We start from the raw sequence: 15,131 nt of genomic DNA, 5'->3' as shown, positions 1-15,131 counted from the left end.
TTGAACAAGCTTATGTTCAGACATGTGGTCTTTGAGGTGAGATAAAGTGTTTGGCTGAGATGTATGTTTCTTAGTATGGAGGACAGGACTGTATGACGAATTGACTGATGCTTGTTAGCAACTGAACAAAACTGTAATTGATCATAAAATGTGATCTGATTTTTATCTAAGTCACAAGTAAAGACAAACACAGGATCCTTAAGCTAATATCAAACAAACAATTGTAATCTTTTGTGTCTTTATTCAACGCAGCCATTAAACATTCACAGTGCAGGTGGTAAAAGTAAGAGAACCCTTGGACTTACAGTTTTTTCAATTGCTAACGACTATACCTTGTCACAACCCGCCCGACTCAAGGTTGGACAAAGGAGGGAAGACCACACATGAGTGATGTCCAAAAACACCTTTATTTTACACAATTAAAAAGGAAATCAATCTAAAGACAAACAAAACACAACAAAACCAAACAAGGTGGAAGCCAAGGGACAGAGGCTGACAGCAGCAAGCTTATATGGTGCAGCCAGACCAGGTGAGCTGAATCTCCCTGACAACCAGACTCCACCCATCAGGCTCCTGCAGCAAGAGGCCTGCTCAGAGAGGGTCCTCACGACCTGCTCAATAAAAGTAGTAGTGTAAGAGTTCAGTATTATTATAATAACTGTTTATTTCGTTACATTTGAATTCAATGGAACAAACAATGGAAAAAAAAACAATAAAAAAGAGAGACAAGAGGAACACAGAACGTAATCACAGAGGGAAATACCGTGATGCCCCTGGGTATGACCTGCTCTGGTGGAGCAGGAAACTTTGCTGAAAAATCCTGGATATACCTTCTAAAAGGCATAACGACTGACGTGCTGAAGAAGAGATGTGTGTGTTTTCTGTGTCTGCAGTGTTTTTCTCATTTGTCTGTGTCACACACAGCATAGACACACACATGTTGTACAAGTACTGCTGAATGCTAAGGTATAGACTTCCACATGTTGTTTAGTCACAGCACTACTGAGGAGGAATGAGAAACTGTTTCAACACCAACCTGAGTGAACACAGTGGCTCACCTGGTAGAGCGTGTACTATCATCAAACACTGTGATCTGGTGATTCGGAATCAGAGGTGTGACGTATAACACAACGATTGGCATCTTTCCTGCACGTCAACCCGGTTCTGTGACTGCCTCCACTACCGGTATAAAGGCAGAGCAGCAATGCCCACATCCACTCTGTGTACACACCTTTTAAACAAAATGGTGAGGTGGAGTAAAGGCGTAACATTCCCGCCTTGAACAGGCTGTGTAAAAGGGGCACAAAGTTCTTCGGTTGTCATTCTACCAACTTAAAGGAAAACACCAGTGTTCATTTTAATGATAACAATTGAACATTCAGGATTAAACTGAAAGCAGCAGAAGCTCAATTTTTCTTTTTTTGTTCAATGGTTGGGTAGTCACTTGTCTTCCTATCATTGGCTTACCACAATGATAGGCTTTAAGACGAAAAGGAAAAAAACTGATTTTATAGATCATTTTGTTTTAAAACATTTAAAGACATAATTAATATATTAGTTATAATTACATCTTTTCACTGAAATTGTGCTGTTTGGCTAATGATTTGTCAGCCCAACCGCTGTTCTAAAAGTTACCTGTACTTCGTAATGCTATTGACTGAAGCATTTTGATTATGCATTTTGATTATGAATTCTGATTGATCTGAATATTTTGCATCACCACAACAATGATATAACTGACAAGAACAATCGCAGACAAATCAAGTTTTCAAGTCTCAGCAATAAATTAATGGAAAATGGTTGTCTTAAATCAACATGTGAAAATCAGTTTATCAGGCCCCTTTAAAAGCAACAATGAAAGCAAGGTACATTTTATATATTCCCTGTAAGAAGTACAATGGTTCCTTGACATTAATCCTTCTTTGCGCCAAAATGTGAAGATCTTAAAGCCACTGCACTCTTTCAAAATTCAAAACTCAATGTAATCACTTGCACCTTGCAGCATGTGCACTGGTGGGTCCAGTTGGGCATTATTATACTGACTTATCTATTTCTGCGGTTTAACCACAAAATCCTCACAAAGACATAAAATAACAAATATTAAAATTTGAAGCCATTCTGTAAGTAGTGAGTGAAACAAATATTTTTTGTTCGTAAACTTGAAATTACAAATTCTAAGAATGGAGATTTGCACTCAGGTTAATAATGACCTTTCGTGTGTCACTCAGGGTGCACTGTGTTTCACCTGCATGCAGAGATGATGCGAATGTTCCCTGGGTTCAGACTAGGCGGCTTTACAGATGCACCCGCCACGTTTCCACCTTTAGGGGACATTCTAATAACTTGACCTCTATCGTTAATGTGCGCTATTCTTAATTAAACAGCGTTAACTCTGCAGCTCTACGGTCCCTGCCTTATATTTGCTCTGGTTGGAGCTTATTAGGGGAGCCCGATGCGATCCAGCCTGACAGACAAGAGTCGGGGCCATAATCAAATGTGACGTCAAAAGAAGTTGTGTTGACTGTTAGCCGGGTGCTAGCTAGTGTTGCGTCGAGATCGAGTACTGGAAAATCCCTAAGCGTCCGTGTCTCATGGTTTTCCTCGTCTGCTGGATATCATTCACTCATGCACTGTCCAGCATCAGTGTGAGAAATGCAGGACAGGTATAGCGAGATAGGCTTTGTCCAACAAATACTCGGTTTGAATTTAGTGCCGAGAAAAAATGGCACACAGCGAGGCAACGACACATATCTCAGCGACTTCTCAGGTGGGCTAATGTTTGGTAGCTTGTTAGCTACACGGGCTATGTATCACTGCTGAAATACTTGGCCGAAATGTCGTATTGTGGGGAGGGATGTCTTACTCTTTTTAAATGTTGAAATTTGCTCAATTCCTGTGAATATGTATCTCTGTAGGCTAGTTGTTGGACGCTTGTTTTTACACGTTAGCTTTGTTCAGCTAGCTAACTTCATCCTCAATCTCACTGTTCTAACAATAATCGGACTTACTAAGCGATGGTTAACAAACGTGTGGTGTTATTTCAATAAGCAATATGAAACATGGTCAAAGGGTGTGTATTCACGTTACGTAAGATTGCATTGCATTTTACTGAGCTATTGTCTGTGTATACTGTAGGAAAGCTGAGGTGAGGACGTGTGGCTGTCCATAGCTTGTATTGAATTAGCAACAAGTAAATTCTAAAGCTTTTCTTTCATTTAGTTTGTGGTAGTCGCATCAGTGGAAGAGAATGACACAGTTTAACGTTTTTGTGTGTTGAGGTTTTATAGATACACTAGCAGCACACAAGGAGACAACAGACAATAGCATGAACAAGCGAGAATATAATTCATTACAGTAACACTGCTGTTACAAAGCCTGCACTGTTCAGTGGCTCTAACAGGTGTGGAGTAGTTGTCACGACTTAGTCATGTATTACCATGGGCTATGGTTTGGGAGAGTAATATGAGCACATAGTGTAAAGCATTAATGTAATGTACTAACTTCTACTGTGTTGGTGTGAATATTTTGAAACGATCATTCCTGTGATTAACACATCAGGGCTAGTCTAGGACTCAAAGGTAAAAGTTTGGGAGTGGTCTTAACCTGGAACTTGAGTCTCCAGCTTAGTTCCACCACAACCTTTCAGATTCTCCATGTGTTAAAATCCTGGAGGTGTGAACAACATTCTTCCTGAAGATAGTCCCCTTTTGGTGTTTTGATGATAGAGGTTGAGAGCAGTGTCTCACATGTTGGTCCAAAATCTTAAGTAGGTGTTCAACTGAATTTAGATGTGGTGATGGTGAAAACCACAGCATATAATAAATCATTTTCATACTCTATGGCATCATATGGATTCTTTATGTATCCACAAATTTATTCAGGCTCTCCTACAGTTGCTGAACTTGTGTTATCCATAGAGGAGATGCAGAGAGCTCACATCACATCAATGAATAATTGAATGATCTGATTAAAAGGCCCCAGTGCCTGTGAAACTGTACATGATTTGTACTGTTGTCACGAAGTGATGTGTGACTCTGTGATTGTATGTTTGTCCAGAGATGTGGTATGGAGTGTTCCTGTGGGCTGCAGTCTCCTCTCTGGTCTTCCACCTGCCTGCAGCTCTGCTCTCCCTCGCCACGCTGCGTCAGCACAAGATGGCCCGATTTATGCCCATTGCCATCCTCCTCATGGGCATCATGGGACCAGTTTGTGGGGGGGTCCTCACCAGTAAGTAATATGTGTTTATTTCTGCCTGGATTATGTTTCAGATATCCTCAAGTTTTTTTTTTTTTTTTTGGCCTCTTCCAGATCCAAGTCTAAGTCCTGCTCATACCAAGGCAGATCAGATCTGGCACATATATCCTTAAGAAAACACAGTATTTTTAGGTCATAAACATCACTTCATCCTGAAAGAAGTTTTTGTGCATCAGATGCTCATTAAACATAATAATAATAATAAAATAATGTTTGAATGATGAATATTGATCAGTTGTACTAAAATAACAAGTGTAGCCTCTAAATTTGGTACAATAGCTATTTAATCCAAATACTGAAGTTCCTGGTTAAAAACTACTAATTTGATTATCTGAAATTAGCAGTGTGTCAGAGTGAAGTCTCTTCCACTCATTTGAACTTACATGTGGATGAAATGCAGTTGCAGGCTGAAGTGGACAGTAAAGAAAGGACCAGCATTTGATCAGATTTATTTTAATCAATACTCCAGTATGATACGCCCAGGACAAATCTTGACTATCATACATTAGTGATTGTGTCACAATTGTTTTAATGACCTATTTATCCTTTTTTTTTTTTTTTTTTTTTTTAAATTCAGTTCCATTTTCCTTGAATTTGATGGAAAATAGTTCATGGCTTAAAAACATTGCTAACTTATCAGAAACCAGGTGAAATTCAACAATAAAGATGTTCAGCTCTTCTGTATTGTTTTCTTGTGTCCTTAAGGTGCAGCCATAGCAGGTGTGTACAAAGCAGCAGGGAAGAGGATGATGTCTTTGGAGGCACTTGTCTTCGGGGTCGGACAGTCGTTTTGTGTCCTCATCATCTCCTTCCTCAGGGTCCTCGCCACCCTTTAGCAGAGCTGAGGCCCGTCTGGCTGCACCTGATGCTGCTGGGTCAGTCTGACACCAGTCACACTGTCTCATGACGGGACCTGACTTCTAATGATACAAGACTGGATGCTGGCAGATCCTGGGCCGCATCTAAACCAGCCAGACCTGGGACATGATGTCATTTACTACTGATGGACCAAGACCAGGACCAGGACCAGAACCAGAACCAGGACCAGAGCGGATTTTATTCCACTTTGAGAGAAAAAGCAGTGTGTGAACTGAAGGTGTGTGTTAGGCAGCACTAAGACTTCTGGCTAGCTGTTGAGCCATCTGTATGATGTCCACTGTAGGACAGCTGCATACTGCACTCACATCACAGGGCAAACACACACTACATAACAGCTGAAGCTGTTTATTTAAAAATGTAAAATAATCAGTAAGTAATGACTCATTGAGTTTGCAGTTACTCCTGTATGTGAAGCAGCAAGAGGCTGTTCTCCCCTGCTGCTGGGGTACAGGTTAGCATCAGGATGACACTTACCTCTCTCAGGGGCTGCGTGTGTGTGTCTGTGTGTGTGTGTGTGTCTGTGTGTGTGTGTGTGTGTCTGTCTGTCTGTCTGTCTGTCTGTCTGTCTGTCTGTCTGTCTGTCTGTCTTCCTTCCACTGACAGTTTGACTCCATGCAGTGACTGCAGAGGCAGAAGAACTGGCAGGCTGACAGGAAGATAACAGTTATATGCAAGATTCTGGCTTTTTTCCTTGAGGCCTTAATTTCTATTTTCCAACCTCCAAAGTGGTGTTTATCTTTATCTCTCTTTGCTCTTTTTGTTTTTCAAATCACTTCAAGTCTTAGTGCCTGTGTGTTACTGTCAATTCCAAATTAGCAACTACATGTTTCCTTCTAGCTTTCAGCTAACCTATTTTAGACAGACATATAAGTGAAGAGGGTTTTATAGATCTCAGTTGTAGGGCACATTTTTGTAAATGCAGACTAAAGAATGTCTCCCCAGCTCATCTTGGTTTGTTAGTAAGTTTAGAGTGAATTGATCAGAGGTTTGAACACGTGGCAGCAGGATGCTCCGATTTCTAACAAACCCAAAATTGAGAGGCGCTTTTGATCTTCTCTTTGACTGATGGTGTATTTTACAGGTGTGCTATTTTGTGAGACTGAGCTGATTTGTATATATTTTAAATTATTTCCAGGTCTTTGTAGCTTTTTGAATGTTTATGACCAAATATGAATTGCTCTTTTATTTTTCTGCACTAGATGTGAAAACGGCGGTTCAACAGAGTGTCATCCCCTGTAGTTTTTTGGGCTCATTATATTCCCACGGTCTCCCTTCGGTGACGGCTTTTAGTTGCTTTTGTATCAGATATGAATTTACAACCTGCATATACAGACATAGATAAACTCTACATGTATTTGTTTCTGTGTGAGTCATTACTTAGTAATGATTGAAAACTGGCTTCTGACACACTCACCAGAGATGTATTATTTATTGTTGGTCACTTTGATAGTGAATTTACTACAATTTTCATTTTAATATTTAATTTTAGTGTTTTTAAACAGATATGCAGTAATCCAGTAAACACAGTAACTGCCATGTAAAGCACCTGGAGCTTTTCAGGGTCTGGGGCCCTTGGGCAGTTGCCAGCTTCACCCAGTCAAGAATCTACCTTCTACCTTCTAATCTACCCGACTATTAGTGGAACAGAAACAAGACACATGGCAGCAATCCAGGTAGAATCTGTGGAGCAGAGGTTTCTTGTGATTCTGGTGCAGATTCTGAGTGTTTGCACATGACATTCCCATTGGAAATGTTCTTCTTCATTTTGCCATAATGATCCCATACTGTCATAGAGCGTATCTCAACATCACCTCCTGAAGTGTCATCTGGCATCTGGCATTGAAAGGTTACCTGGAGACTAGTGGGCCAGTTTTTTTGTTATGTTTGACAAGGGTTGGTAGCCCGTTTAACTCGTGCAAATCAAATCATGATCTGCTCAAAGAAAAAGCACAGATGGCTTGAATTCTTGATGTGTGGCCTGTACTTCACTGTCTACACTTCCGTCCAACAGTAAATTCAATTTGAAAGGATAGTTTCATAGTGCATGTAAATACGCATCAAATCAAAATCAATCTAGAATGTAGAATTTTTGGCTGGAGTTTAAAACCAAGAAAGGCCATGATTAAAAGATGACAACACTCTCACATTGCAAAGACGCAAGTTCACTACCACTGGGACCAACAATGGGACAGGAGATGCCTCTGGACAGAGCCCACCAAGATACTTTTCTTCTTGTAAAAGATTTCGGAGCCTGGAGATGAGAAAATGTCCTGCCACACCAAACCACTAATTTCTAATTTTGCAATTAGAGTGAAATTGAGTTTCTTTAAAGCTGTGGGAAGCTCAGTGTGTGTACATCTGTTGGGAAGTGCTCAGTCAGTTGAGGGGCAGTAAATGAAAGTGTGTTTTTGTTCTTACTAAGACTTGGTGATTGAAGCGTCTGAAGCTGATGCACAAACTGATGAGCCTAGTTTGAAATGAAGTCTTGTTAAGCCCTTGGCCTTTCTGTCATGCTGTACAGTTTTTTATGGTTGTGTAATGCAGCTCTTTGAGCGTGTGTTCTCTGGGTCTTTTACAGCAGCACACAACTTAAGTCTGGATATTTTTCTTTTATGTGTGAAACCAATTGGCATCTTCATCAGTCTGGGAGCCTGTGTGCTAATTGTAAGCACTGGAACATCTACCTTCTCATCTGACTGTACAGACATTTCCCATGTTGTCTTCTTGTGTTGAGAGAGAAAAGTTCATAGGTCAAAGCAAATGATCTTATGTGAGCTGTTTAGGCAGCACTAAATGTCCATGCATCCAAGCTGACCTGTCTCAGGGCAAACTAAGTTCAGACTCACCCTTTACATCAGACTCCCTGAGGGGTTGAAGTTCATTCTTGGAGCTACTTAAAGCAGAAGGATATACCATGCTATGTGGAGTCACAAAATGTTAAGCCAGAAAACTGAAAGAAGCTTAAGTAACACTAATAAAAACAACTGCACATAGTTGATGCATAAGACTTATCAGCCTATTCCCACTAAGAAAAGAGAGGAAAATGAATGAACACCAAAACTCGTGTGAAGTCAGACTTTGGAGATATGTCTCAAACTTAGACCAAGTCAGAATTTAGATATTTACTCAGTCAGTCAAGAACAACCACACTCAGTTAAAATAATGCAGTCTAATATAGTGTCCTTGCAGTACAAGGACAAGACTGTAGTATTAGACTGCATTAGTTTTATATTGGTGTGCCTAATAAACTGGCTACTAAGGCATGTCAAAATTTACACATTGGATTGTTCATAATTATAGTAGTGTTAATTTCAAGTTTGTCATAACTTGTATAATGAATCTCTGTTTTGATTCTTTTCACCTCATAATGTTGATTTACCATGAGATTTTTAGTTTTGTCTTTCCTTAAATGTGATTTATTTAGTTTCTATTTTCCAGGCAGAAACGTGCTTCAATACTGGCCAGTTGTTCAGTACAGTTTGTTTTGAAAAGAACTTCAAGAAAAGAGAAAGTCAGGAAACTCACAACAGGATTTGATGTGCACAGAAAACTGGAACATGTCATCTGATTTGGCTGTAGGCATGTCAGATGTATTAATGTGAGTTATCTCTGATGGACAACCACACTGTCAGAAGTGCCAGGAAAAGTAACAACTTAATGAATAAAATTACAAATGTCTTGGAAGTGCTGAGTATCTGCTGTAATTTATTTATTTCCAAGGTCCACATTCCTGGACCAATTTTCAAAAGGTTTTAAAGTTGATTTTACTAGAGTAAATTAAGTGCCATTGGTGAATATTTTCATAAAATAAAAATGTTTCAACTATAAATGTGGTGGTGTTTCTTCTTCGTGTGCGTTACTCACCTCTAGTGGTGGCCAGGTGGAACAACACTAACAACATTTAAAGTTACACTCTAACATTTCCAAAAACAACTAGACCTATGGTCTATATTTTGTTGAGTTGTGTTGTTACATTTTCCTAAATGTTTCCATCAATTCTCAAACCAGAGAAATCTGTGATTTTAATCATGGTACCGCTCCGTTTCATTGGTCGCCTGTCAGTGACATCATATCCTCTATGATCATGTGTCAGTGTGTTTGTCTGACAGAAGCTCAACATTGACTTTTATCTAGTTGTAAACCACATACACTTTTTCCACCTTGGTGGTTTTCAGCTCTATATTTGAAGCAGATGAAGGATTTTAGTCGTCGGACGTCTGGATCTGAAGTTATCAGAGAAACAAGCTGAGGAAATGTTAGACAGCTCAGCTCCCAGCTGCTGGAGACGTCCTGTCCTGTGTCACTGAAGAGAGAGTGAGTGATGTAACACATATTGCGGTCTAGTGTGATCCGACAGCATTCTTTTATTGTCCTTTAGCCAAGTTCCTGTAAATCAGATGTCCATAAAGCCAACTAAAACAGCAATGACTGACTCATTTTTACTGTAGGTTTGGAACAGTGAAGCCGCTCCTAATACAGCCAGGTACTCTGTCCACAAGTAAAATCATCACAACCATCTGAATTTTCAATTTGGCTGGCTACTCCATGTCCTAAAGGAAAGCCCTGCATGTTTATACAAGAGAAGTGACTAATTCAAATTTAGCTTTAAGCTCTTTATACAGATTAATGACAGTCAATAAATACAGTTTTCAGCATCTTGCTGATACATAACAGTAATAAAAAAGGGAATGTTCTGTCTTTATCTGAGAGGTTAGCTTAACTTGTTACCAGGATAGTCACTTGACTTTGTTTTGGTATATCTTTTGTTAAATCATCCAAAAGTAGCACAAAAGTCTTCTTGAAAAACAATAAGTTATTAATAAATTGTTAATAAATAATAATAATGAATAATAAGGTATAAAAAAAAATATCAATGAATAATGAGTATGTTTTTTTTCCGGGTGAAGACCCCCACGGACCCGCCTACACGTCTGGGCTAAGCCCCCCCCCATCCCCCCATCCCCCTCCCCTCGAACCCTAGAAACGCCCCAGGTCTTGGCCTTCCTTAATTCCCCCTCCATGTGTAGCCACACATAAGCACCCTCCCTGGATCCCTAACTAAAGTATCACAGGTGCATTTTAAACAAGTGATGCATTAATGAGGAAAAATGAGAAAGTGTTTCCACATCACCTTCAAGTGAGAAACGAATAAAAACAGTGCCAGGAGTTAAGAAGCAGGACCTGGTGGGGAGCAGGTGCGAGGGCTGGGAGTCTGTCCAAGTAACAAAGTGCTATACAAACAATGTATAGTGCATAAGTATGTGTGTTAAATCAATGATAACGGTGCCACAAAAGAAAATGAAACCAAAAGGACCAAAGTTAAAATGCTTTATACAGGTGTTTTGAGAGGTGATTTAAACAGGTGCAACGACTCAGCATGCCTGATCTTTAGATCTTCAGTACTACTTACTTAGGAAGAGGTAAGTGATAAGATCCATAGTAAAATGTTAAGGTATAAACATAACTCTTAACTTTTGCATTAAAAGGCATTCTTTTATAAACTTTACTTTGATAAATAGTAACTGAGAAACCTTTTGACTAACAAATTCAGAACATATAACACTGCTTTTACAACCACTGCATTGTTTATATACAAATATAAAAACTAGATATGTATATAAATAAAGAACTGAGGTGTATGCTCCAAGCTTGTTTTTACTCAACTTAGACCTACCATTACCTTTGGTCAACAGATAAACAAAAACAAAATACTGACCTCTTCCAGGTTTTCTGTGGCTCCAAGAACTTGCAGTAATGTGGATCAGTGCACCATCAACATCCATCACTTCTCCATAGTTCACCTTTTCTCAAGCTTCAGTTTTACAACTCCATCAATGGTTGCGCTGGTTTTCAATGCGGGAGAGCACCAGAAGACAGCCACCGATAACGACCAGCAAGTGCAGTGTGTTATATCAAATGCAACTTTAGATTCCAGTGAAACATTTAATCCAATGACAGAGCATGTCTAGGACTTTGACAGCCCATAAATAAGGGTGGAGAACTGTCTGAAAGTGCACGTTCAAAGTCCTATATTGAGAGTATTCAAAAAAAAAAAAAAAAAAAAAAAAAAAAAACCTCAGCCATGATAGACGAGCCCAATAAAGCATCTGCAAGACCACATAGCTTCAGAAATTAAGATGAAATTTAATTAATTAATAATCAGACAAAAAAGTGGGGGATAAGTTGTACTATCATCTGTAAATAGCTTATTCCCTTTCCAATGCTGGTACAGAAAACTGAGTTACAAAACCATTTTCTCTTGGAACCAAATGCTAAACGGTGAATCATGAGTTGCCAAGATGAAAAAACTGCCCCATTTGGTGTGGGGGGGAAGAAGGGGTTCCATGGAAAGAAGGAAGGCAGCAGAAGAGTGCGATTTCTAGCAAAATATAAATCATTTCATCCCAGCTGCAAGCAGATGCATTGGTGATTGGTCTATGTTGGGCTCAGTGGACATATATTCAGCAGAAATGCTGCAACATTAACTGATGTCCGTCTCTGCATTTTTGCTCAGTATGCTGGCAACTGCAGAAGCTGGTCATCATTTATAATGCACCAGGCACCTCAAAGCATCAGGCACCTCAAAAGCCAGAAAGACATATTCTCAGGAGTTGGTGGAGACCAAACCAAAGCTAAAAGGCCATGTATACAGAGGCAACTACAGTATGTGAAAACAACCATGGCAGGTTTGAAGTTTGTTTCAAAAGTTCAAGTTTGAAAACTCAACTTAAAAAAAATCCACCTTCATCAGGTGTTAGATTGATTTTGAAATTGAGGTGGTGAATGAAAGAAATAAAATATAGGTGGAACAATGGTGCATTCAGACTGACGATAGCACTAAAACCTGCTCACACTCAAAGATGCTTTACTCAAACTGGACTTCCAGGATTAAAGATCACTCCAAGATACAAGGGTCTGCATTGGTGGGGGTGTGTTACTTTGGTTGCTGCAGAGAAATAATAATAATAAAAAAAAAAACAATGCAGGAAGGAAGGCAGAAGTTTGAGTAAGAGTCATACTTCTCAAGGCTTCTCAGTCACTAAAAACACTGCTCAGCATATTATGAGGAAGGATTTTAGAGCTGTGGAAAGTTATCAAAGTGGCAGCTAAATGGCAGAATTTCACTGTTCACCTTATAAAGTGATCTGCCAGGAATGTGCGCTTGCACTGCCGACATAGTGCCGAGCCACGTTCAACTTCCTCGCTCTGCGTGTCGGCCAACAACACCTGTGTTTTTCCACAGTGCTGCTGTCAGTCTGAACACAGGTCAAGAATAAACACCTGTGGCTGGAACTTGTTCAGCAGCTGATAAAGAACAAATTCACAATTTCAAATAGTTGTCTTCAGATATAAATTGAACTAACTCAATCACATTGCATTCTCTTTTCCTCTCATGTTCCTGTGTGTAATTTGTTCATTCCTCTAAATTCCCTAAAATGCTGTAGCTGCTTAAAATTCAAAAGTTCTGCACACGGTATAGATACATCTTGAACCTGCAATGGAATTTGCTAAATGTAAAGAGAGACCCCATAGTTGAGAACTACTGGTAACTACTAAACTAAAAAAGAAAAAGCAGTGTTGGGCCAAAGAACAGGGACAGTGATCTGAGGAAGTTGAGGTTGAGCTAACACTTGTGCAGCTCCCAGTTTAGGCTGCAGTGACAACAAACTATGCCTCTCCTGTTTAGCCTTCCAGCTGCGAGGTAGTGACCCAATTAGCATGAATGCAGCCTGCCAGAAGGGGAGAGTGTGTTGGTATGGCTCTTAAGTAACAAAACATCACCGTCATTTTACTTTCATAATAAATTAAAAAAAATATATATACCAAAAAGCTTGTCAAATCTGACTCAAAGCAAAAGAAGAGGAGAAAAACATTTACAAAGAAGGCCTGCAGCAAAATAAAACTTTAAGTCTGGTTTTTAAAATGTGTTTCAATTGGCAGGAGCAGCTTTGCTCAGACACACAGACCAATGGTGGGTGAGAATTTTAAATATAGCAACTGCTACGCAGGATCCAGCAAGTAACAACAGCTTAGTGATTGGTTGGCTCACCAATCAGCTTTTCCTGTTTGTGTTGTAATTCATCTTATGTTTCTGTATACATTTTTCTTTTTATAAAATATTTTATTCATACAATCATTTCTTTAACTATAGCAACATTACTATTTAATTTTGAGTGGCAAGATATCAGTCGCACATCACCTCATAAGAACAATAGTATATAAACAAATGCAGAAAAAAAACTATTCTGTATCCATTTGAGTATGTCTCTCTTTTTGCTTTTCAGTTCATCCTGTGTCTGTACACCTGTCTGTCTGACTGTCAGTGATGACCCGATGGGAGTATTGCTGGTCCTGGTGGGGGCGTGTGATTGGTACAGCTCTGAGCAGTGGCCTCCGCTGGCTAGCCAGGAGGAGGGTCCTGCGTGGCAGAACAGGCTGGCCATTGGCTGGCATTAGAAAACCTTCATGCCGGCCCATTCACAGCTGGCTCTGAGGACACAGCACTCTGGTCCAGTCTAGAGAAACGCAAAGACATAGTTATGGACCTTTTTGGAGTAAGTGGAGACAATTAAGGAGTAGCTTTACACTACAGAAACTTTGCTATAAGTAAAATGAACACTTGGCATGCTGGACAGAGCTCAGTATGCAGCAGCACATTACTCAGTACATGACGCTGAAGGGATTTCCTGGTTAAGTGGTGCAGCCTTGACTCAATCTCACAGTTCACAGGGGCAGTCACTTACTTGGCCTCCTCTACAGCTGGCATTTCCTCTAGAGGACCATTGGGAAGCTCCACAGTAGGCCGACACTTCTCACTGCTTACAGGAGACACAGGAGAGCAGAGGAAGAAAAACGTCACTGAATGGCTAACCTGGAATCATATTTACATAACTGTCACCAGATCATGTTCTAATGGAAACCAGTGATGGTACAATGCTGGATTAAGGCTTGATATCAGCACTCATCTCCTGATTCTAGGTCATAGATGTAATCTCTAGACTCAGTTCGATACAACCACAGTCAGCTGACCATTCTGAGTTACCATTGGCGTGAACTGGAAAGACTGTGGCTACGTCCAAAATGATATGTTTTAGGTTTAAAACGCAAACAGGTCTCAGTCCTGACTACCAGTGGTGAATGCAACATGGATAATGAATTACAAGTGTTACTGACAAGTGTTCTTCATTTTAATGCTACAACTGCATGCCCACTGTACGACAATGATCATGTGATGTGTGTTTTCAGGTGTGTTAGTTTGGACAGAGATTATTTCTGATACCGAGCTAAATAACTCATCTGAATGGGTGTGGACGCAGCCTGTAATCATTCATGTCACACTTTATTGGACTTGGATCATCAGCTGGCATGTATGTTAATTTTAATTTTAAATAACCTTTGGGGAACTTGATTTCCACATCCACCATCATTTTATACATCCCACAGCTCGAACTGAAGCACTTACAAGTTACCACTGCAGACATAATATTTAACACAGATGTCATGTTAACTGAGAAATTATCTAGCCCTAAGTAAGATAAACATCAGAAACGTTTAATAAAGAAACACAAGGTGTGGGAGTTGCACTGTTTAATAGGCTGTTTCTGATGCACAAGTTTGTGCCTGAATGTCACATGTTACCTCCACAGGAGCTACAGAACAGAAACCTAATGTTTGTGTTAATGGTGGAAAAATTTGGTCTAGTACACGGTGCTGATTCAGATATACAGTACAGAGTTTTTAATTTGACGTCTCCGTTTTGTATATTTTTTTTGTTTTCCAGCCTGTGTGCTGATGTAGTGTTTCATAATAATCTATGAATACCTTTATTAATTTATCTAAATTTACATTTAAATTATGTATTACAAAGGCCATTAGTTACATAAATCATGAATAAATCATAATGATGTTGATGTTGTTGCATTTCCTATTTTGTCAGATTTTGAAACAATTACAAAAATTATTTTAAAAAGGCTTTTGTCATTTTATTTACTTATGTG

General features: G+C 39.5%; 2 protein-coding genes across 9 annotated transcripts in view; one reads left to right on the top strand and one right to left on the bottom strand.

The window, feature by feature from the left end:
* The first annotated feature begins 2,504 nt into the window (after positions 1-2,504).
* Positions 2,505-8,051, top strand: tmem170a (transmembrane protein 170A). The gene is made up of 3 exons (XM_056388409.1): positions 2,505-2,767; positions 4,057-4,227; positions 4,960-8,051. Exons 1-3 carry the CDS (start codon positions 2,653-2,655, stop codon positions 5,088-5,090), a joined length of 417 nt encoding a protein of 138 aa, XP_056244384.1. The 5' UTR covers positions 2,505-2,652; the 3' UTR covers positions 5,091-8,051.
* A 3,206-nt stretch (positions 8,052-11,257) lies between these two features.
* Positions 11,258-15,131, bottom strand: part of ppp6r3 (protein phosphatase 6, regulatory subunit 3) — a 31,680-nt gene continuing 27,806 nt past the window's right edge. For 6 of the 8 annotated variants that reach the window (XM_056388401.1, XM_056388407.1, XM_056388406.1 and 3 more), the window contains 2 exons: positions 13,878-13,952; positions 11,258-13,649 (listed from right to left, as the gene is read on the bottom strand). In XM_056388401.1, coding sequence (XP_056244376.1) covers positions 13,598-13,649; positions 13,878-13,952 — 127 coding nt within the window. In that variant the 3' untranslated portion in view covers positions 11,258-13,597. The remainder of the gene's footprint in view (positions 13,650-13,877; positions 13,953-15,131) is intronic. The other 2 variants (XM_056388403.1, XM_056388405.1) reach the window with 1 other exon arrangement.

The sequence above is a fragment of the Seriola aureovittata genome, chromosome 10, assembly GCF_021018895.1.
Source record: "Seriola aureovittata isolate HTS-2021-v1 ecotype China chromosome 10, ASM2101889v1, whole genome shotgun sequence".
NCBI lineage: Eukaryota > Metazoa > Chordata > Actinopteri > Carangiformes > Carangidae > Seriola > Seriola aureovittata.
Note: the sequence above shows the minus strand (reverse complement) of the source record. Positions and strands in the feature narration are given on the sequence as shown.